The sequence below is a fragment of the Oryzias latipes genome, chromosome 22 (assembly GCF_002234675.1).
Source record: "Oryzias latipes chromosome 22, ASM223467v1".
Taxonomy (NCBI): domain Eukaryota; kingdom Metazoa; phylum Chordata; class Actinopteri; order Beloniformes; family Adrianichthyidae; genus Oryzias; species Oryzias latipes.
In genome coordinates, this window is record NC_019880.2 from 24,210,509 (window position 1) to 24,235,584 (window position 25,076).

Sequence of the window (25,076 nt, forward strand, 5' to 3'; positions counted from 1 at the left end):
AGCACAAACTTTTGTATTTGTGCACACTCATGCCCTCACATACCGAAACACAAAAACACACTCAGAGTTACACTTATACACACACAATAATATTAACCCAAAGTTGTGTGTTTCTGTGCGATCAGCGAGAGGACAAGAACCAAACATTATGGCTCAGCTCTACCAAAGATCTGGAAGTGATGAAAGCTTCAGCTTCATCAGCTCCTCTTCAGGAGAGTTTAACAGACGTATTTTAAAATGAAGTGATGGACCTCCAAAAGTGATGACAGGCAGTAGAAGACAGAGGATATGGAGCTGAAAAATAACAAAACTGTGCTTATCAAAATGTACACTCCTCTATCAATTCTTTTAATGCTTTCTAATGTTTTTCTTTCTCCATTTCCATGATTTCATGGCAGCTGCAGAGGGTGTGCACGCATGTGGGTGCACGTGTGCGGCTGTGTGTGTGCTCTCCGCCTGTGGAGCAGCGATGAGAATCGATTATTGCCAACGTGTCTGAACCAGCATCACATTAGTCAAAGTCACACTCCGCTATCTGCACGAAAGCGCATGTGGCCGTGCGCACGGGTCTGCAGGTGATTGCAGAGCCACAAACACCGGAGTCACGGAGCAGGAATGAAGGAGGCGCACGTGAAACCGTGACGGGAAACACACATCAGGAAAACGGGGAAGAAGCAGTGAGAGACCTGCGTGGAAGGAAAACAGAGAAGCCGGATGATGAAGACACACGGCTTCCAGTTTTCATTTGTCACTTTATTCCAAGCTTTCTTTAATGAGGTACTTAATTTAAGTGATTGTTTTTCCCCTCATAATTATATTCATTAACATCACAATTATGGCTGCAGTGACAGCAGTATGTGTGTCACTGCGCTTCTGCAGCCTCATAACTCCACCGGCAGACAGAGGCATGTCAGAGCGGCTGCAGCAGAAGACTTTTTTCAAGACGAAAAGGAGACACACACCTATATTGCCCCTTTATTTCTAAACTTTTTTGTTCATTTGTCTTGAAAGCTTCAGTCATATTAGTCCATTGGATGTAATTTGGCATCAGTCAACCCCTTGCAGCTTTAAGCATTTGGACTCTTCTGGAAGTCTGTCTGCAGATCCAGGAGTCTTCATGGAATCCTTCCGTGTTCTTCCGTCTGGGAGCTCAGACTCTGATGTCTCAGAAGAAGAACTGGATCTCTGGCTTATCCCAAAGCTCTTCTGTCAGGCTGAGGTCAGGACTTGAGTCCGGTTTTTCCTCACAAACGGGTTCATCCGTGTCTTTATGGACCGTCCTTGAGCTCTGATCTTCAGCCATGTTGGATCTTGTTCCCACAAAGTTGGATCAGAATCTGTTGGATCTGAAAGCAACTCCCGGAAAACACCGTAATCCTCCACCAAACGTCACACCTGACACAATGCAGTCCAACAGGCACAGTTCCCATGGCAACCTGCAAATCCAAACTGGCCTCTCGGATTCTCAGGTGGAGAAGGTTGGTCTCCTCTTTTCTAGAGTCCAGACGTGGTGGGCTTCATCCCACTGCATCCCCGCTTTGGAGCCCTTGGTGATGGATGGTTGGATGCAGCTGGTCGTCATGGAAACCCGTTCCCTGAAGACGTCTGTGTTCCTGAGCTGATGTGAAGGTCTCCTGAAGGTTGGAGGTCTGCAGTGATGATCTCTGTGATGGTGGAGCCTCGGCCTCCTCTGACCTGCTCTGTCAGTTGATGGCTGAGCTGCTGTCCTTCAGGCTCTAGATCACAGACGCACACTGGAACTCACCGAGCTCCTGGCCTTTCACATGTTTGGAAGCAGTCTGCAGGATTTGACACTCACCTGTGGAGGACGCTCCACACCTGAATCACTGATTTGGATTCATTCAGCCTTTTGGCAGTGTGGTTTATTTATTTTTATCGGTAGTTACTTACATCACGACACAAAACCTGACCTTTCACCACGCCTGCATTTATAAAAACTAAATATGAGTTCTTTAAAAAACAGTCAAATCTATTAAATATTTTTCAAATCTTTTCAATATTCAGAAAACTATATGGTGGATACATTTGCATCTATTTCTTTATTACAATTAGCAATTCATTTGATTTATGTTTGGGATTTGTTTGAATTAAAACGGTTTGATCTTCTCTACAGTAACTTGCTGCACTTATTGGGTTTTTCCTCGAGGGAGAAAAAATGGCACCAAAGAGGAACAGGACACCAATAACAAACAACTTTAGGTTGCAGGAGGAAATCAGAACCCGAAAGCAGAAAGAAGCAGAAAGAAATGCTATTAAACTCATATAGAGAAGTAAAACACAAGTAGAAATTATGAAAGTGCAGAATTTGTTTATTCAGCAGAGACAGAAATGAAGGAGACACTCCTGAACCTGGAAGAAACAGTAAGAGACACGCTAGGAAAGGAAAACAGAAGCTGGACCATGAAGACACACAGCTTAAGATCTCAACATGAGCCTTAATTTTTAGGCTTTCTTCAAGGAGGTTCTTTATTCAGTTAATTGTTTAGTACATTTAAAAAAAATTTAAACTCTAAGAAGAAATATGAAATTAAGACGTTTTAAATAGGTTCTGAGCTGTACGGTGGTGACTCGGTTAGCATTCTCACCTCACAGTGAGGAGACCGTGGCTTTAACTGCGCCACTGACCTTTCTGTGTGAAGTTAACATGTTCTCCTTGTGCATTTGAGGGTTTTCTCCAGAAACTCCGATGTCCTACTAAATGGTAAATGGTGTATACTTATGTAGTGCTTTTCTACCTTACACGAAAGCCCAAAGCGCTTTACATTCACACTAAAATCCAAAAACATGCTTCACAGGCTCATTGGTGTTTCTAGATTGTCTCTAGTTGAGCATGTGAGAGTGCGTGTGTGGACCTGTGATAGACCGGCAACCTGTTCAGGGTGGTGTACCCCGCCCTCACCCAACAGTAGCCCCATGGACCCCAAAGGGATTCTGCTCGTTTAAAAGATGGATGGATGGATGGATGGATGGATGGATGGATGGATGGATGGATGGATAAAGAGAACTACAGAATCAACAGAACACTAGAAAGTCAGGTCTTATCTTTTATCTGCCTCAGTTCCTGGTTTTATCAGATGTTCTTCATTTGGATCTCACTGTCATTTTCACATGTAAGGATCCATACAAAGATCAGACTTTCTCTGAATCAGAAGAACCTGTAAAACTTAACTGTGATCCCAGAATTCTTTGTGCAGAGACACTTCCGTGTCCAAGTCTTCCCATAGTCCCTGTGAAACTGAGCTCACAGGTCTATAATCAGGGGTATTACCTCCAAAAGGTCCTCTTGACTCATTCTGTCATCATATGTCACTCTGCCCTCCTTGTTCCACCACTTGTGTGTCCTTGATGCAGTAATAATGTGCATCTTGTTACAGTGGAGTTGTCAACCATCCTCTCAATGCTGCGCTAAACAGCGTTTGTCTGAAGAGATGGAAATGCTCTCCTCATACGCTCATGATCAAAGAGCCGACCTGAAACTGCTGCTCCTGACGTCCACAGTGTTTCAGAACCAAGTCCAAAGCTGACACTAACCCTCAAATTTTCAGATGTTTTTTTTTTACTTAACTTTCATTTCCTAAGACCTGACATCCAGTGTGGACATCACATTCTGGGTTATATTACTACATTAGTTCATTGTGCTTAACTGGAGCCCTTTGACTACCTGTTTAGATGGTAAGCTTAAATGTTCCCTTTCTCCACTATCCCACTGTCCCTTTTGTCTTCAGTCTGGTCTAAAAAGAAATGTATGAAAAGAAAGTTTAGCCTCAAAGGGGTTTATACAAATATACACCTCATGTGTCCTAAAGTTCATAACCCCCTGTTATCAAAGTTACATCTGTCCAGCACAAGAGACCTTCTGTTTTTACCTGTCTGCTCTGATGTTGGACAGGACAAGTTCAAACAAACAAACAAACAAATAAATAAAAACAAAAATGCCTGCACAGACGCCCTCAGCTAAAACTGCAGATTACAGCAAGAAATACCATTAAGAAGGAGTAGATCAAAATAGGATTAATGTAAAGTAATCCTATTTTGCTTTTGTTGAGACTCAACAAAAGCAGAATCTCCTGCTTTGGTTGTTTGGATGTGAAGCATCATGGGTGTTCAGAGCAGACCACAGAGGAGGAGCTCAACTTTAAGATTCAAGAGATGAACCTCAGGCCGAAGTTTATCCCTGCAGAGCAGCTGATTCACAAAAATACAGTTTAAAACCAGATGTTGCTGCTGCTGGAAAAGGTGAGCCAACAACAATCAACCCAATGTCCTAATGGAAGCCAATTTTACTTATGCTCAGGTGAGCAAAAATGTCCAATGTTTAAGGGTTTATTTTCTAAAAACAAGTTGGTTTTCCTCAGTGAAATGCTGCATCAAGGGCATCCAGGTAATGGTGCAAGTAGTATAATATTTGAAGTTGTTGCAGATCACCTTTAGGATACTCTGACTGTTGTTGGAAAAGGTTTCAGTGCAAATATTTATTTCATTTAACATCATAAAACACATTTTCTCCTTTTGCTGCTTTGCAGCCACAGAGGAGCTGTCCATTCACACCGGTACTGAAACAGTTCAGCTTGTTTGGTGGGGTTGGATGCGGAGCAGAGAGAGGCTTTTTTTTTATTCTCAACATTTGAGGCCTGTGACCCAGAGTGACATAAATTTAAAGCTAAAAGGATTTGAAGGACGGGCTTCACATCTGAGGCTCCAGAATTCCCCAGAAACTTTAGATAAAGAGAACAGGAGTGGCTGGAGTGGTTCAACAATCATGCAGGAAACATGTCAGATATATGCTGGGAAAACAATTGACAAAAGGAAACAAATAGTTGGAGTTGGATCAGTGGCAACCAAAGTAGGAAGCTGTTCTCAGCTCTTTCACAGCCGCTTTAGATTTTTTGTTTTCCTACTGTAACTGGACAAATGTTATCCTGTGTTCCTCTGCTGCTGAACATGGAGGCTGTTGACTCTGGAGGTTGTTCAGTTTCAGCTGTGATATCACAGATAAAATGGTTGATAGTTTCTCTAAAACGTGGTCCTGATGGTGGTTTTCTGTCAGAAACAAAGTGTTTTCCAACAACGATCAGATCTGAGCTTCATTATTTTTCCTCTTCACCTCAGAGACTCTCCTCCATTCTGGTCCCTCTAGCGTGGTCAGGCCTTCTCTCTCATGTCAGAGGTGGTGCTGACTGCTGGTCAGAGGTCATCGTTTGGGCTGGGAGGCTGGTATCCTCTGCAGACCGTAGGTGAGCACGTTCAGGATCAGTTGCCATGGTTACCAGGCTGCAGTCAGAGGAAAGGTAAGCCTCGATCTGGTCCGCTCCCTGAAAGCTGCAGTTTAAATGGAGTTGTTCACAAATAGTGGATGTTGTTTCAAAAAGAATGAAGTCCGCTGGTTTCTTGTGCTCTTTTGTCTATAAAGTTGCTGATAAAAGCACCACATGTTGTTTGAATAATCTAAATGTGTATGTCTGAGTAAGGAAAGTTGAACAACGAAAAGCAAAATGTTACATTTTTCTATTTTGAAATAAAGTATTTTTGAGGAAAAGGATGATAAAAAAAATATGGAGCTTCCGTCACAAAATATTCATAGACTTTATGTTGGTTTTGTATTTAAAAAAGTCATTATAAACAATTCAGTGTTCATGAAGGATGGTGTTAGGTTCAATCTTTCAAAGGATTTTTAAACCATTCTGGTATTGTCTGAATCTTTAGCATCATCTTCAATATCATCATTTCCATTCTAGTTTCTCCATTCCTTCATCTCCATTGGGGTTCTCCTGCGCTCTCCTGCCCTGACAGAAGATCTGGTGATGGTCACAGACACGGTGCTTCACATGGGTGACTCGCCTGGCAACAAGTTGGACAGTTTTAATCTTTCTTTTCTAATATGTCCTCCTTTGTGAGAAAAATGCTACTAGAACAGGTCAAAAACACCATTTTCACCAGAGTGGATCGTTACAAGGTTTACCAAAGCTGAACAAAAGGATCCATCTCTGCTCTCACTGCAAAGTTCAGAGACTTCAGATTCAAACTGTGTTCTGAAGCCGATCCGGCCTCTGATATCCTGCAACAAACAGAAATCTTCATCTAACAAATCCCTTCTTTCTTCTGTTGATTCAGTCTGATCCATCAGACTGTTCTGCATCTCTCTAAGATCTTGAGCACCCAGACTGTTAATCCATGATGACAAGTCTCAACCAGTGCAGAGTCGTGATTAGGGGAAATCCTCCTCCTCTGAGCTCTCACCGGCAGTCAGCAGTGTTAGATGTTGGTCGGAATAAAACATTTCCTTAATCTGTCAGGAAATGATTCAAACAGACATCAGAGCAGCACTCAGAGACATCTGGACACCACTAAGGCCACTTTAACACTTCCAGAAGGAAAAGATGAAGTTCAAGAGGCAAACTGAATGGATTATTGTGTTCTTGAAACTCCGCAGACCAGAGTTGGGGCATAGGGTGGGGGTGGGGGGGGGGGCACTGGTGTGTCTGTGCTTCCACGGTTTGATGTGCTGTAAACCAGGAATCGGCCTGAATCAAACATGAATCCTGAATCCTCGCCGGGACCACAGTGGTCCTAACATCATATGGTGAGCTCCACTACAGGCCTAAATGAGGCCAATTCTGAGATTCTCTTGTATTATTCTGGAGCTCAGACCAGCAGTGGGAGGTCCTGACCAACACGTAATGCTGGAAACATCATGGCAGTATGTGAATGTGTCTGAAAGACAACTTTATTCAAGCGCTGCTCAGACGAATCCCTGATGAGCAGGAACCCGTCCGTGGGTGTTCCCCATGATGCCCCTGCATGCAGTATGAGTGTTAGACCAAAGACCTGTCAAGGGGCCCAGCCCATTCCATCTCTGCTTCTGTGGAGGTCAGTGCTGCGTGGACTGAGTCTGAACCAGTCTGGTGCGACTCGGGTGGAGCAACACGACGCAATGGAGGCGACAAAGAAAGATGTGCATGAGCAGAGGGCGTTCAGCTGTGACAGGTGAATTCCTGTTCATCCTAACTGCTGCCGGTCCAGGAACACCCCCACTGCGGCTGTCCAGCTCCCCCCACACGGCAGGCTGCAACTTAATTACTGTACCCCAGTGTGTGTGTGTGCACGCATGTGTGTGTGTGTGCAGAGCATTATGATCCTCAGGCATTCTGTGTGTGGGTTTTCGTGGGTTTGTACTCTGCACCACCGAGACTTTGGGACCTGTGCTGAATTACATTGATTGTGTGTGTGTGTGTGTATGTGTGTGTCTGTACAGTAGGCTGCTTCCTAATTACTGTCTGCTCGCTGTATTCCCTGGGTGTCAACACCTCCTCGCCTCACTGAATGTCAGCCGCTTTGAGGCAGAGGGAGTCCTGAAAGGCAGACCTCACCTTTGGGATCACCTCCTTTTTTTCATTTCCTTCTGGCCGATCAGAAACATTTAGACCTCATTTTATCATTTAGAGATCATTTGATTTTTGATTCCCACGGTAAAGTCTGGGATTACAACCCTCAACCACAGCCAGCTCTTCAACCAACTGGTGCACTTCTTTATCCTTTCGAAAAGGCTCATAGAAAGGCGAACTTTGAAAGGTTGGTGGTTCAAAAACAAAGATTTCTTATTTTTAGAGATTGCACACAGTGGTGACACAGATCTAATGAAAGTACACACACACACATACACACACACAGCAGTCACAAACTGGTGCTACCATCCTGAGCTTCTGAAGTGCATCTTTCTAAAATTCCTCCTCTTCTGTTGGGTTTGGTTCTTCGTTTCCTCCCTGCAAAGTGAAATTATTCCAAACTCAACGTTTTGTCAGGTGTTGTTTTTGTTCAATCAATTTTCTCACCGTCCGGAGTCCAGTGATTTAGCCGAAACCTTCTCATGGAGACACAGAACAACAAAGCAGACCGACACGAAGCAGGCATTGTTTCATCGATTAGTTGATGCAGCGGTGGTGACTCCACCCCTCCCACACAAAATGATCAGGCTCATTTAAAGCTTTCTGAACACTTCCATTCTTAGTGTCACTGTTTTGGTTGTTGTTCTTCGTAGTGAAACCAACACACTGTTGTCGTTTTACGCGCTCTCTGTCTTTGCTGTGAGTGTCCAGCTAGAGATCGTGCTCCTCCCTTTTTTCCTGATCCTTCATGTCATCATGTCTCTTCCTCTCTGGTTTCACTCTGCGTCACTCTTTCCTCTGCTGTCCTTGACTCAAAGTCTTCTGGCTGGCACTCAGCTGAGTGGAGAGACAGGAGAGATGGAGCACCGATTTATGAAAGTCTCCTCATCTTCAAGCAGCAGCAGAGGAGTTTGTGGCCGTTTCCATGATGGGAACACTGAATGGTCACCCTGTGCAAACGGCACTGTGGGCCCATGATTTACCAAAGAAAACCCCTCTGCTCCACCTGCTTTCCACTCTGACACAGCTCTGGGTTCAGCAGCTGTGAGGAGGACAAATGCTTCAGGGATCAGAAGGGGGGGCTTAGCAGTTGTTCCTATGGGTCCACTTTGAGCTAAGGGTTATAATTCTGGATCAGATTTAGCCGATGGAATTTTTTACTGCTGTTTTTTTAAGTCATGGGGGTGGAGCCTATTTTAGATGTCACCTTCATCCTCAGATTGCTGTTCCTCATTTTCACACTGTGAGTTGAGATTCCCTGGACTCCCTGAACACCCTGACCCCCCCCAACATAGAATAGCATTTATTACTAACCTTTTGTAGTATTTCAAAAATGACAAAAGCAACCATTTTTAATTAAATTAAAACAATAACAATAGTAAAACAGTTAGATATACATATTATTTTTTCCTAAAACAATATTTTTAACGTTGAGAGAATAAAGTTGAATTGACTTTTAACAGTACTCCTTTGTTTTAGTCACACACAGAACATGCACAAAAACACACAGATACGTCTTCATTTAGCCTCGCATATTTTCTCCTTTTTCCCTTTTTTCGCTCCGTTTTGTCAATTTGACATAAAATCTGAATTTTCTCTCAGTAAAAAATAAAACAAAAAAAACGTTTTCTTTCTGAGGTTCGGAGCTTCCTGCTCCACCTTCTCTGCCTTCCTGAACATTATCCTGAAATGAGGAAGACTGCACTGAACCTTCATCTGCTGTGTTTAAATTTGCTCTAACGATGTCTGTGGGGATGCCAGGGGGGGTTCATGAGGAGACATTTCCTGAGGGCAGAAAAAAAGCGTCTCTCATAGTTGGCTTTAATGCTGGACTGTCTGCCCACCTTCCTCTGCATGTGCACGTAGGCGTGCACGTGCAGAATAATACCGGGGCATCTTCTGGCTGTCGTATGGTTGAAGTGACTCGCCTGATAAGACTCGTTTTTTCTGGTTGTGACTTCCTCTTTGTCCTCGAACAGGAAGGACAGTTTAACCTGGGGGCAAGTACCCGTCCCCCCCTACAGACTTTTCTACTCTTCTCCTGGCTACTGTTCTCTGTTTTTCCCTGCAATGAAATTTCTGCCCTGAGGGTGAAATTTTAAAGAGCCCTAAAGCAGCTCCTTCTCCCTTTCTCTGCCTCTTTGTCTGTCATCTTTCCATCTTTGATCTCCATCCCTCCCCAATGATGAAGCAGTGATGAAGGATGAGAATTTAGACGGGATAGGAAAAGACGAGGGCGGAGAGCGCATCCTCTCCATCACTAATGAGCGGCTTCACCTCCAACTGCTGTGAGACGATCGTGAGGCGTGGAAGCAGAAAGAATCAGACGTGCATCCATGAGGCTGCATCGCAACAGCTGCTGGAAAAACCGGCAGAACTGCAGCCTGCCTGACCTGATGACCTGCCATGGGCTGGAGTTGATGGTGGAAGTCTCATCATCAGGACAGTCAGAGGCAGCAGACCAAATCAACTAAACCTGAACAAAAACTTAAACTGATCAACCGGAGCGCCTCAAATCAGGATCATAAAAACGGAAAGAAATGTTTTTAAATTTACAAGCAGAGTGCAGCCATGCTGATGGGGGGGGGGGGGGATACTTACTGTCTGCACTGGACGCCAAATGGGGTTGATGTGCGTTGCTGTGCTTAAACGAAACATTATGTGTAGTTATTTGTACTAATAGTCCTGGTGAAAACTCGACTCTGATTGGCTGCTGGGTGTGCATTTAAAAAGGGACAATGCACCTAACAAAGAAGTTCCGGTCACATAGCTTAAATGTACTACATTTAAAACAAGTGTTAGCTTCATTATCTGGACAAAAAGAAGTGGTAAGAGCTCTGCCGGCTGAGCGCCGTCTTGTTACCATATTACCACACCATGGAACAAATAGTCTGCTTTTTGTTAAAAAAGAGGTCTAAACCGAAAAATAACAAGAATAAAGTGCAAAAAAACGGATTGAAATTTTATTTCTTTTTTTAAGTGACCAAGGTATAAGTGTGAAAATGTTGTCTGGCATTATCCCTTACTTATGTAAGCATGCTTTCTATAAAGACGCACTTCAATGAACATTGTGTTTTTAACATATTCCTGTAGCATTTTTCTCACGATTCCTGTATTAACAAGATTAAGCTTAAAATTGCATTTCTAAGTATTTCTTAATTTAAATCACTGTGAATCAGGAGCAAACGAAAACATGCCTTTGGAAAAGAAGCTTTTAGCTGTGATGCAGGTACCACAACCGGTTGGCCACAAGCTCCGCTCCACTCTGATCATCCACTTGCAGACAAATGGATCCATGAACGTCTTTGTTTTCCTCATCTGAGCTGGAATCTGGATCTAAACTGTACCGCTGATTGCTCCAAAACTGCTCACCATTTCTGTTGTACTGCTATTGTTAGCTTGGGGTCAATAGGGGATCTAAGGTAGCAAGAAAGAACGTGTAAACAGGAAGTGGAGGCGGGGTTTGCTCTGTGCCAACAGTCCCACCCACAACTAACAAACTCCTGCTGCTCTGCAGAAACTATGTCTTGAAAAACAACACAGGTTTTTTTTTTCTTTTATTGAGGCTAAAACAGCATAAAAACAATTAGTAAAATAGAAATAAAAAGTTGATCTTGGACTTTATTCAACTATTTTTTTCGATTATTTCCTATTCTTGTTTCTCTGAGCGTAGCCAGGACAAAGGTAGGAGCTTGGACCTCTGCCCGCTCGTTTTCTGTTTCAAATATTTGTTTTCTTGCTTTTGAATTCATTTTAAACAGCGTTCCCCCGACTTATTGGTGCTCAGAATTCACGGTTTCACAAAAAAAAAGAAAAAGTGTCTATTTTTCACCAAAGACAACCTCTAGTGTCAATTTGCACAGAATTATTCCGTGCAGTCAGCCCCAAGCCTTTATCTTGGCCACACAGACCCAGAGGACGGTTAAGGTTAGGATTACGGTTGCGTTCAAGGTTATATTTTACACACCTAGGAGAGTTGCAGCTAGTGTGACTTTAACTTTAAGTTTAATTTTAAATACATGCGGCCAACAATAAAATGAAACCTTTGATGCACTTAAAATACATACGGGCAGTAAAGTACAGTAAAGTGCATCTTGGCTGCACGTTTTATTTGTGGCCAACTTGAATTTCCATCAAGTTTTGTCCTGGTCGCACAAAAATACGTGTAAATAACATCAGGCAGGGAAAAAAAACTCTTTATGCTAAGCAATATTCTAATGTTCTTTAACAAATGTTTTTACAAAACATCAGAAATGTTTCAGAAGGGTTTTTGATGAATAAGGATCGGTGACAGCCGTTCTTTGGCTGCGGGGGCGGGGGTGGGGGATGGGTCTGCGTATTCGCGGGGACTCTGGTCCCTGACCCCCGCGAATACAGCAGGAAAACCTCAAGAGCGAATAAATGAGAGAAGCTGATTCTCTTTCTGATTAAATGAATTTTTTTTTTTTACTTTTTGAAATATTTGCTAAACAGACATGGGCTCACATTTGAACTTTTATCGTAATAGAATGAGCTTTTCTCTGCCGACTTTTCCTCTCAATATTGTGGACTTTAGGTTTCTTAATATTAAAGTTAAAAAAATTATCAATTTCTTTTAGTTTTTAAAAAAAAGAATTTTTCCTCTCCTGCAACTTTTCCTTTCTCTCTCCTCTTTGTGTCTCTTGCTCTTGAACGCCACACCGTGCAGCTTTGGCGTGACGCTCATTCTCTGCCTTACAGAGCTTTACCTCTCAGTTCTTATTGCATAAGAAAATAATAATAAACGATTTTCTTTGATTGAAACTATTTCTAGAATCTTAAGTTTGGAAGAGATGAAAATAATGTATAGATGCATACAAACAGACATTGAGGTTGAGGCTTTGAGCTGCTTTCATGAGAAGAAAAACCTGCACAAACTTCTGGAAGTGCTCAGCAGAGCCTGACCCAGACCAACACGTGGGAGTGTTGTGTTTCAGGACCTGAGACAAACTCAGACAAACTAAGACTACGTTTGAGGTAAAAGGTGTTTTGCGGGGAGCGTTCCCCTGCAGGCCGTAGAACAGGTTGGAGGAGAGCGGTCTGTGGGGGCTTTTGTCTCAAATGCTGACCTAACCTGATGAAGAAAACCTCACCAGAATTAACTCTCAAGTTGAACTAAGCATAGTGAGAGCAGCTAACCGTGCTAACCTGTTGCACTAATGCTCACCTCACCGGCTCCTCTTGTCCTGTGCCATGTGTGTTTGTCACGCCAGGCTGTATAATCGTGTGTGTGTGCATCTGTGTTTGTGTGTGTGTGCAGCTTTGCTCGTATCAATGTGTCCGAGTCTCACCGGTCTTCTCCTGTCCTGTCCTGTGCTTTCTCTCTTCTCCTGTGTGCACGTTTGTGTTCAGCTATCGGTTCTCAGAGGAGGAGGAGTCCCAGCGCCGTTGCCTCAGAGATCTTCGAACCTCACCTGGGTAGCCACATTCTGCAGGTAGGAATGTTTCCAAGTGTCTAAAAATGTCCGTCATGCGTGTCTGATGATGGATCAGAGTGGAAGCATGTGTGCTTGAAGAAGGGTTTTCCAGAGACCAGGATGCAGTGGAAACATTTGGCTTTACGGTCACTGCTGCTGAAAGCTGGAAGGCTCAGGTTCACCCATAGACAGATTCAGAAAGCTCCATGTTTCCACGGCTCAGACTGCCAAACATCATCAGGAATAAAGTGTTAGCTAAATCTGTACCAAGAATTCTGTTGTGTTTGGATCACTGCGATGGTCGACAACAAACGCACATGCTCAAAACAGGCTTTTTGAGACATTTATCTCCCTAAAGGATTTAGATCTTGCTTCCAGTTTGGTGTCATATCAACAAGGGCTTTTAAAGCATAGCCACTGGGATGCTTTCAGGTCATTCCCAACACAGTTGATTTCTTCTTGAGCTTTTTTCAGAAACATGCTTTTCCACACTCAGGGAAGCCTTTATAATGTATAAATAAGAAAAAAGAACACAGTGCCCCTGATGATCTAGAGCGTAATAAATTCTGCTGCAATCAAGGTTGGGTGTTATTGTAAATATGGTATCGCGGCTAACGTATACAGGTGTCAGACTATGTTCCTTAATGGGTTAGTAATGAAGTTGGGTGTTAGTGTAGTGATAGTCACGTTTGTTTTAGAAGTATCAATCAGTTTTTTTTACGAGTTGCCAACAAGGTTAAGAGTTGCTGGTTTTGTGAATATGCTAATGCTTCTAACAATGCTAATGTGTTGCATGTTACAAACAAGTTCTAGAATTACTGTGAACACGGTGAATAAAGTCTGACTGGCTGATGGGCTTATCTCTTGACTCTTTTGTCCGCTTAATGTGCCTTAAGCTACCCGATACTAGCGTGTACTCACAGCTGGGAGTGGCTTGTAACTCTTGCTCCAGGTTGATTGTTATATGAAGGACTTGGTGTCAAATACTTCCAGCCGGAGACAAACCACAATTATTAATGAGAATGCAAGAATTCTGAATGCAGAAGCCTGAAATGGGCATATGCAATTGTTTACGTGGACTTTTTATTGGAAGCAGTCACTCGAAAGCGCATTTCCAAGCCCAGTGTGAATGTAGCATCAAGGTACTTACACACTGCTTGCGTGGAATCGAGTTCAAGATGCCAATTTCAATGAAAAGTCTATGTAAACGCACGTAGACCAGAATTCTAGCCTTCCACATTCAAAAAGCTTACGTGTCACTACACAAGTTTTTAAGTCGGATAATGGCTCTACGTACAGATCTGGCGATCATTGATCGCGCGCTGGATGTCAACCGGTTGAACATCTTGGCTGTTTAAACGCAACAATGCTAAACTGTGATCAGTCAGGGACTCAGATTTAGTAGTGACTTATAGGTAGCGTCCTTTTCAGAACACTGAAGTACCAACCATTGTAAACATGATCACGAAGAAGGAATTAATTATTGCAGTTGTTTGTCCAGCTGGAATTCTTTGACACCAAGTTTTTCATACCACAGAATAGAGCTAAAGCCTGGAGCAAGATTTGCTAGATTTGCACCTCTTCGACATTCCTCTTCTGACAGAGATGGGCTACAGTAAAACAAAAACAAAAAAGAAAAAGAGCCCCTCCCTGCTGCTTCCTGCTTGTCCAGTGTGTGAACATCACCAGCTGAGTGTGCGTTAGTAAAACCAGGGACAGCGCGTTCTCAACACAGGAACATAGCATCATATTTCATACATAGATACGTTTCTTACTTGTAGAACTACAACTTTTTTTCCTCATTCTAACAGTCTTTAAGACACCTCCAAATTGTCCAAGATTCTGCAGCAAGGCTTTTAACTGGAACCAATAAGCGACTTCATGTCACCCCTCTGTTTTTATCGCTACAGTGGCTCCCTGGCACCCCTTGCCATTGACCTTTCATTTGTTTTGTCCATAAACTACAGTTAAAAATAGAAAAAAGCAATGATCTTTAATTTAAATCCATTTTCTCGTTTCCTCTTAAGTGTCTTTTTATCTGTCGGATTTGACTCCCCTGCTGTGATCGCTTTTGTTTTCCAGAAAAAGGTCCAATCAGCTCTGACATGCAAGCAGACTGTAGCAGCTCATGCTAAAGTTCAGGATACAGATGGGGGTTTGAGCCCCAGCTGCAGGCCTCTGCAGCACAGCTTGCTTTCAGACATGAGGAAAGTCGCTAAAGTCCTGAGAGAGTCTCGATGTAAGAACCAAAACCTACCATTATGGACGGAGTGACTCTAAATTATGTTGTCCTTTTGATAATCTCATAGATTTCTTACATACTTTGTGGAATTTGCTGGTTCAAAATGGTTTGTAGAGGAAAATGTTTAGAGTCTTTAAAGCTTTGGATGATCACATCTAAACTAGATCTGTTGGAGTGATTCCCTCACATTGGGGCGCTCCACACCGCTCTGTGTGCGACACTCTGGTGTCATCGGCTAATGTCGGTTGTTCTTTAGTGCTTGGTGGAATCAGGACCTCATGTCTCTGGTCAGAGGACAGAGATGTGCTGACATGCTCTTCATCTCCAGATGAATGTTTTTATCCCAGGAAGTGCACAATCGACTGTAGGTTGTCTGACTCTGCATTCTTGTTGAAGTCCCCAGCTTTGACTTGTTACCATGCAACCAAGTTCCGAGTCATTCCTTCAGATCATCAGTAAAGTTTATAGCTTAACCCACACTGATGGCTTATTCCTATTTTTTCATAGCGTGTGGATGTCCTCCACCTGTGAACTGCCTCCTAAACATCTGCACTTTTCATCTGTCTGTTTTTATGGAGATAACGTTGATGGTTATTTGTTGTGAGTCATTCCTTCACCTCATCCTTTCTCCCTGTTTTCCTGCCTTGTTAAACCAGAATGTGAAGATGCAAATATACTCCACTTTAATCTTTTCTTTTCATGGACGTGTTTGACTTTCACTCAGCTCTAATTAATTTTCTCTTTCAGTTTCATGTTTCTAAATCTCCTAAATGTTATATAGCACATCCCAAACTCTGTCAAAGGCCTTTTTTTTCCGCAGAATGAGGATTTTACAGCAATTTGTTTGAATTATTTCGTAGTTTTTGCCTTTGAGCTTTTCAGAAGCTAAATTACTCTACATAATGTACTTTCATATTATTAGCTGAGTGATTCCTCTTAATTCACTCTCCGATTTTTCACCAAAGACGACTTCAATTATTCCTAAACATCCAGTTGCTGCTAAGACTCAGCGGAATTATTAAACGGAATTATGAAAGTATGATAATGTGTGGGTTATCGCTGCTGCCTCCCTCGGGTTTCAGTGTGTGTGTGTGTGGGTGGGGTGTGTAAATGTGTGTCTTGCAGTTTTAATCCTTGACATGCTCCACTCCTTATCTGTTTAACATACAGCCCAAAGGCTGAGCTTTTAACATCACAACCAGGCAGATGTGATGCCACAACTGATAAAGTCTGGTAATCTGCTGGTGCGTGTTTGTTAGTATTCCCTCTTTGCAAGTGTGTTTACATTTCTTGTGCATGTTTAAATGTGTGCATCAAGGTTGTGTGTCAGTGTGTGTACGTGTTTGCACCTCCTATATTCGAGCATCAGTGGGTGTAAGCTCAGGAAAAATGCCTTTTTTATCCTTTTATCACATTCAAGAATACTGACAGAAAAGTTTTACTGATAAGAAAAAGTAATTACAACTAAAGCATTACTATAAATGTAATTTCATCAAATCAGCAGTGTTTCTGCCTGCAGACGGCCTCAGTGGCTCCTGAGACCAGGACAGAAGTCCAGGTCTAGCTAGAGAAGACTCTGACCTCTGACCAAGTGTAAGAAAGATGAAGATAGGGGACTTCTGAGCACCAGAAGGTCCAAGGCCTTCAGCAGATTGAGGGTCCTCTGAACCAGGTTCAGATTCTGGCAAAGAAAGGAGTGTGCAACAGTTGGGAAGAAGATTTGGACCAATGGCTGCTCTCTCAGAAATGTGAACATTTCTTAGAGCAAATTTTAAATTCCTTTTAGTTTAGAAATGTTGCACTTCTGAAAAGTGTGGACTTGTCAGTGCAGCATTGGAGGCCATCATTCAGTAGATCTTCTGAGGTGGCATGACGCACAGGGTGCTTCTGCCCCTCTTCTTCAGGTCAGGTAGGTTTGCTGTGACGACACAGTATGGTCCTGAAACCAGGACCTCTGACAGCGTGGACAGTAGTAGTCTTGCAACTGAAGCCGGCGTCTTTGTAGCTGGTAAGCAGAGAAAGTGTTTGAAGAACAAAGACTTCCTGGTAGATGCTGTCCTGATCAAGCTCAGTGGACCTTGATCCAAAATCCATCTGATTGTGAGGGTCCCTTAGCATCCCCTCTAAAATGTTTTATATTCCTAATGTTAAGGTCCTTTCAAGGCTGCACTTATCTCTGTTGATGTTCATCTTTTTAACCGCATTTCCTTCATTGGACTCTCCTTAGACGTGCTGTGGTACATCACTCTGCTTCAGTGGTGACCTTTTTAGGTCTCCCCTCTTGTTGTTCCTCTTTCGAACAGCTGTTGGGTCAGTGATCTTCTTCTGCAGTTACAGAACATCTGAAAAAAGCAGAGCTTTTAGTCTGACATCCATTTTTTCAATAGAATTCTCTCAAGTTTTTGTGATAATCATCAAACAGGAACTTGATGTACTTTCATTCATAATTTGGTCTTTCTCAAACCAGTGAAACCAAGAGATTTTGAGGATGTTTTCTTATTGATCTTTGCCTGGATGTGGATGTGTCGTTCTGAAGTCTGACTTTAGTCTGTTGGATGAATTTTCAAGGTCAAAATCCTCTTGTCCCAGAGCATCAGACCATCACTAAGCGGTAGATGGTCCACGTCCGGCCTGACCCCTGGGAGGGGTGTGTGGGAAGATAAAAGCTGCTCACCCGAGTGGGATGTGTCCAAACTGCAGTCACTCTGGGCTTCACAAGGTCCTGCCACAGATGCATCTGTTCTTCATTTCTTCAACTCTCCTGTATTAAACCACAGACTGTCGCCTTGACGACCAGCTTCCCTCTTCCGCCTCCCTGCACATCATGTTGTCATGCATGAGTGTTAACACCGGACTGGAACAAGATGAGCTGCTGTGCGTTCACCCACACCGCGCTGAGCAGAGTGTGTGTTAACACGGTGTCTTCATCCTGCAGCTCCAGAGACGACACGTCCCCTAACATCTTGTTATAATCCCCGGAGAATCGCTACGACAACGATACCAGGCTGATCCAACGGCAGATTAAATCTCATGTTCAGAAGCAGAGTGGCATAAACGATGAGAGGTTGCTCTCACCTGGAAGAAGGACATAAACCACCCCTCCAGGAGGCATGTGGGGGGAGGTGGGGGTCCATGAATGCTCTGTTCTAAAATGCATCCTAAATTTTGACTTCACCTCCTTCTGAGTACCCTTTGATTTGAAAGATGAAAAAATCCCAAAAATCAAAATAAATTAAAAACATCACAGAAACCCAATACACTGAATTCTCTCCCGACCCCGACAAGCACCCCCCTCCTGCCTCCAACCCAGCACGCCAAGTTCCTTCTTCCTCTAAAGCAGGGGTGGGCAAACTATGGCCCGCGGACTGGATCCGGCCCCCCTCCATGTTTGGTCCGGCCCACAGAAATAAAAAACAGAGACCCGTGTTTTTTGTTTTTTTTTATCTGGCCAGACGATCAAGACGTGACATTTTTTTCCCTCCTTCTGCAGTCTGTGCTCCAACCTGAAACCCTCTAAAATCTCTGTCAGACAGAACTGAAGACAGTCCTCCTTTCTATGTCGCAGTTCATCTTTCCCGGTTTAGCTCAGTCTTTTAGAGAGATTATGCTGCTTTTTTTAAACGATGCACCCTGTTCTGTGTCCTTATTGGCTAGAGACCTTGTCAATCAATCTCCTACGTGTCTCCTGTACAGAAACACAGAGCTCTTTAGATCTACAGAAATCTGTGATCGATCAGATCTTTGTTTTCATTCTAAGATCCTGGACCTAATTTCTAGGAAGGTTTGAGAATTTAAACAAGAGAAAAGGGAGAAATTGTTCGTGTCTGTCTGAAAAAGTGTATTTAGGCAGTAGTGAGCAGATTCACTGCCATAAACATCTGCAATCATTCTTCGTGGATTTCACTGATCACGGTTATTTTTAGAACGTAACTGCAATAAACGAGGGAACTCTTGTGAAAACGTAACAAAGATATATGCTTAGCTGCAGAAGAAGACAGAAATTTGCTTTTATCATTATTACTGGATGAGAAACAGACGTGCAGGACACAGCAGCTCAGTTTTTGCGCAAACTGTGAGACGTGTGATGAGCTGCAGCCCTCAAAATCTCAGCAGGACGAAGACGGGAGAGGATCCACTATTCATTGTTTTTTCTTTTTAATGTATCAGATATTTTTCTTGACTTTTTGTCTTTGAAAATCACAGTTATATAGTAATTGTTTTGTTTCACTAATAGTGTTATTTATTTTTTAAAAGGATCATGAATTAAAAAAAACTTTATTATAGGGCTTTACAATAAAAGAAAAATAAAGGATGTTTGAAGTTTTAAAGAAAAAGAGTTATCGTGGCCCTCACAAGAAAAAGCTTGGGGACTCCGCTCTAGCATCCATGTGGTGTTGGAAGATTTGTTGTTTTTCATTCTTCCAATCATTTAAACACCGCATGAAAGCAGCATTTCTCTAAGTTTTACACGAGGTCCATCAAGCCGTAGGTGCAATTGGCTCTAAAATGAGAACAAAAATTTTAACCTAAAATTTCAAAATGATCCGTTTTAAAATATCATTTTCAATCCAAATGTTTTCATCTGCATTCCTTGTTATTTCTTTTTCACTCCGCACATCTGCTCCTGGTCCGGCCCTTCTAATCCAATTTTAGAACCCTATGTGGCCTACGAGTCAAAATAATTGCCCACCCCTGCTCTAAAGACACAGTTTTGAACGCTAATGCAAAACTATCCCCAAATCACTCAAAAGTGATTACAGAATAGGCAATGGCTTTGATTCTTTAACGGTGTCACCATAGTTACTGCACAACACAAGGATCAATACAACCCTGCTCACTAACACACATGCTGTCAGTGTGCTGTCAGATCAGAAAGCACAAATGTTCTGTAGAGCGGGTTAAAAAAGTAAATGGTAAATGGCATATACTTATAAAGCGCTTTACACACAGGCGGCCGCCTACCACCAGAGGCAAGGTGGGGTTCAGTGTCTTGCCCAAGGACACTTCGACTCATGGGCGTGCAATGCGGGAATTAAACCTGAAACAATAAGATCATGGGTCGACCGCCCTACCGCTGCACCACGGCAGCCCGTAGAAAGTCTCAAAATCCAAAGTCTTCAGGGGTATAAAAGATGAAAAAACACTCCAAACAGGAAGGGGGGTGTCAAATTAAAATGGAATTTCAGTTTTGTGTTTGTGCTCTCTTCCAGAATCTGCAGTTGATGAACCTCCCATCAAAGTGCTTATTTCCACAGACCTGACGTTCTGTCTCCATTAGCACAGTTGCTCTCCTCACTGTTGACTGTGATGAGAAAATGTCACCACTTCCACCAAAAGCATTTAAAAACCCACTACGATAAAAGTGGTGTTTTAAATATGTTCTTGCAGCATTTTTCTCATGATATAGGACATAGAAAACAGAATGTAATATTAAAACTGCGTTTCTAATCATTTCTTTATTCAGCTTGTGATGCATCAGAAGCAGATAAAAACCCACCATTTAAAAAAACTCTCTTTTGTGACGCAGCAACTGAAATAGCCAGGCCAAACTCACCCTGCTCCGCTCCATTCTGATGCATCCACTTGCAGACAAATAGGCTATGTTCACACCGCAGGCTGAAACGACCCAATTCCGATTTTTTTTTACCCCTATGCGACCTGTATCTGATGTTTTTATGACAGTCTTAACGACACAGATCCAATCTTTTCAAATGTGACCTCCGTCTGACCGGCCAGGCCACGTGTATCCGACCCGCACGTCATTGAGACGCTACAAATTTCATAATTCTGCGTTGAAGTAGGAGGGAACGAGATCATAAACATCAACCATGGCGGACGATGCTGCTGAGACCAGTCAGTGGAAGGGAAGCGAGGTCACGGATTGATTCATATTTGGGGTGACAGCTCTGTTCAGGCCAAACTCCAGGGCTCTTATCGCAACCGGGCGGTTTTTAAAAACATTTCCAGTGAAATGGCAGAGCATGGTGTTGAACCTTTCCCACAATGAATTTTTATTTTTCTCCCTTTCCGATCGTGATCAGAAGCGCGGGGGGCCGAAGGTGGATCCTCCTCAAGGATTCACTTGCCCTTTCGGACCCTCAGATTCTCCAGAACGGGTTAATAAAGAGTCAATAGCATTTATTCTGGGAGAAGCTTTCTTTTATTACCGTTTTCCTTCCTCCATAACACACAACATGAATGCGCACCCCCACTGCCCCCCTCATTCTTTACTGCACTGCACCCGCTCTCTCCTGCCTCTTACACAAACACGTGCGCGCAGCCCCAACACACACACATCCACATTCCACAACAGTGGGTACAGACGATCCTGGCTCCAATGCCTTCTTAAAATGAGAAGATTGTTGTTGTACTGGCTCCTTCGTGAAAATAAATGTAATAATGAAAAAAGAGCTCTGCTGTTGACAACACTGTTTTTGACATCCATTGTTAACGTTAGCTACTTCCGCAAACAACGAGTGGCGTCGTTCACCGTTGAGTACTCTTCTGCGCATGCGGGTCACTTCTGGGTCATTTCACGGTCACACAGGAGATCAGAAAAGTTCGCATTTAATTTGAAATGTGAACGACCTTGCAAAAAATTGGATTTTTTTCAAAAAATCGGACATTAATTGAGCATTAAGCCCTGCATTGTGAATGTAGCCATAGATCTATGTACATCTTTGAGTTCCTCGTCTGAGCTGGAATCTGGCTCAAATGTAAAACAATTTTAATTTTAAAACATTAAAATTACATGAGTTATTTTCAACATAATGTTTAGAAAACTGGCAAAATTTTTCCTGCCACAGGTGTTTTTTAAGTTTCACGGAAGCAGCCATTTTGAAAGGAGCAGGAAAAGCTCTTCTATTGCCCCTAGTGGAATGATGATGAACTACAGGGCAGAAAACATGGACAGACAGTTTTATAAAGTGGATTTTTAAAGAAAGTTTGGATCCTGCTAATGCGGGATATCACTGAAATGCATGTAGCAAACATGACATAAATGTTTAAATGGGGTTAAAGTCCCACTCCAGTCAATGTTGATCTACTGCAAAATCGTTTCACCTCTGGGTTATGGGCAGGACGGTTGGCCCTCTCTTCCTGAGAGCTCTCTGTTCACATGCTCTCCCGCTAGTTTACAGCCGTTCACACTCCCAACCTAAGAATATAGGAGCCAGATCCCAGCTTAGGCGAGGAAAAAAAAGATGTATGTTGATCTATCTGTGCAAGTGAATGCATCAGAATGGAGCAGAGCAGGGACCTTGTGTCCCGCTGATTGTTGTGTGTTTGTAGTATGTGGTAAAAACCATAAGCTTTTTCCAACTGCGTTTCTTTGTTTGCTCCTGATAAAAAATACTCAAAAAAGAAATTTTAAGATTAATTTCCATCATACATGTCCTCCATCATCAAAGAAATGCCACAAGAACATATAGGAGTAGGTCTTTAATCAACTAAGAAAAAGAAATTCAGACATTATTCACCACCACTCAGCTCAGAAACCTCTGCATCTGTTTGTGCTGAAGCTCCAAACATTGACCTTACATCTCAGTTTTTGAAAATGTTTAGTTTTTTTGTTCTGCAAAATGCAACAACGGGGGTTTTAAACAAATTCAGTCCAGCTTGTGTGTGTTGTGTGCAGTTGTGTATCTGCAGGTGTGAGTCAGCGCATGCTCGTTTGTGCGTTCTTTGCCTTTTCCGCCACACAAGGATGGCAAACGTGTTGGAGGCAAATTGGCCTCATTAATCTCCAGCTTAATTGATTGTGAGAAGTTTGAGGATGACATTTTAAGAAAGCCTGGCGGACAAAACGCGGCCCTGATTGATTTAGCTAAAACGCAGCGCTAATGAATGCCAGCTAGTCACTTAGGTGGTGGAGACCAGACACTAATATCAGAGAGATTAGGCCAGAGAGGTTGATAAGGCTTAATGAAGAGGGAGAAGGAGCAGTCATTAAACAGGATGTAAAGCTCCACGGTCTCCTGTCAGGTCGGAGATGCTGTGTGCATCCATCTGAGGGAATACACAGTGGAAGATTGTATTTCTGTCTTCGTGTCTTTATTACTCATAAAGCTCAGCCTCTAAAGAGTGGAAGGTGATAGAATATTTGGATTTTATCGAGCGTTATCGATGTGTTAGGGGGTAAGATCCTCATTTTTAGTTGCAAGTCGATTACCTCTTTCCTCGCTCAAACGCCTGATCTGATCACCGGGCCAGGACCAGGTCTCTGGGAGGCTGAAGGAGAAAGTTAAGTCCTCCTTTCTCAGGCTCAGATAGTCCACAATCTTCTGCGCTCGCTAAAAGCCACGTCAAACCGCCACGATGTACATTTTGCTCCTATTGCACAAAAGAAAATTGGTAATTCATGGAAAAAGTGAGAAAAGTTGTAAAACCACAGAAGTACGAATAAAACACACAAAGAACACGTTAATCAATGTAGAACATGAACTGGGAGTGATTACTGCGCTGTTCATATACAATTTATTAGTGATGTGCGTCAATTACCTCATTTTAACGCGATGTGCGTTGTATACGTGATGTAAAAGTTATACATCAGTGGTATATGCGTGAAAAGTCTGTTTACTTACGTGGAATGGTCGTAGAACACAACAGATTTGCGTAAGCATCTTGCAAAAAAATTGCACCATTTCAAAAGATTTACATAAAAATGTTGTATGAACTTCGTGAAGCTGTGTAATTCTGAACTGACCGAAAATTTTGAACAGCTCAAAACCTTCGAAGGACACCTGCGCACATCGACGATTGGCGAATGCGAGAAACACCTATGAATCGGGTACATCGTATCACAAAAGACAAAATTCATATGTGGAAATATGCAAAATGTCGGTAGTGGCTGACACCAATATTACCAACAAAATACGGATAAGAGTTTGTCGTCACCATCATCACTGGACATGTGTGATATGGCCTCAAAAGAGAAGTAATCAATCAACAGGAAGTATCCAAGCATCAACAGAGGTGGATTGCAGTGAGATAGAAACATACGACGGCCCAAAAGGGTCACAACACAACACTTTAGATTTCACAACACAAAATAACATACTACAATAACTTTCAACACAATAACTCACCTCACAACACAACAACTCACAACACAACAACTCACAACACAATAACTCACAACACATCTCAAAACAGAACACAACAACTCACAACACAACAACTCACAACACAACAACTCACAACACAATAACTCACAACACATCTCAAAACAGAACACAATAACTCACAACTCACAACACAACAACTCACAACAGAACACAATAACTCACAACACAACACAATAACTCACAACAAAACAACACAACACAAGAACTCACAACACAACAACTCACAACTTAATAACTCACAACACAACACAATAAGTCGCGAAAAACGGAAGTACCGGTATATCTGCAAAGGAAGTGCTTTTATTCTGAAATTTCCACTGGGCTGAAACATTGGTAATCACGTCTCTATTCAAGGTTCATAAGCTCGTTTAAAGATTCTCCTGCAGTTTCTCTTCTGCTCCGTCTATCTGTCTGTCAGCCGCTTCCTTTCGTGTGTCTCTGTGTCTATGTGATCCACTGTGAAGGCTCAATGTCCCCTCAATAACCCCAGAGGGTGAAATAAAAACAAAAATAAAATAAGGGGACCTTTTTATTATGATTATTGTCACCATGAAGATTAGAAAAATATCAGTTCGGTATAGTTTGAATGATCTTCACAGATTCTGACTTCCAGCCCTTAATAACTCTTCTGATAAACGTTCAAATGTGTCAGCAAGTACCTCAATCATTTTGTATTAACACAGAGAGTGAACTACAAACACATTTCTAAAGAAAAAAGATACTTTTTTCTGCATTTTAATGGGAATTGTTCTCTACCAGAAGTAAATACAGACATGCAGCGAGCCGGCTGCCAAGGGACCGTCAACGAACTGCAAGTTTAGAGCATTTCGACCATTCTCTAAAAATCAATAATCTCTCAAGAATGAATACA

The 25,076-nt window shown here is 42.5% G+C and overlaps 1 protein-coding gene across 3 annotated transcripts in view; it reads left to right on the forward strand.

The window, feature by feature from the left end:
* Nucleotides 1-25,076, forward strand: part of npas3 (neuronal PAS domain protein 3) — a 231,996-nt gene that overhangs the window by 119,768 nt on the left and 87,152 nt on the right. For all 3 annotated transcript variants that reach the window (XM_023951301.1, XM_023951302.1, XM_023951303.1), the window contains one exon: nucleotides 12,774-12,856. In XM_023951301.1, the coding sequence (XP_023807069.1) occupies nucleotides 12,774-12,856 (83 nt within the window). The remainder of the gene's footprint in view (nucleotides 1-12,773; nucleotides 12,857-25,076) is intronic.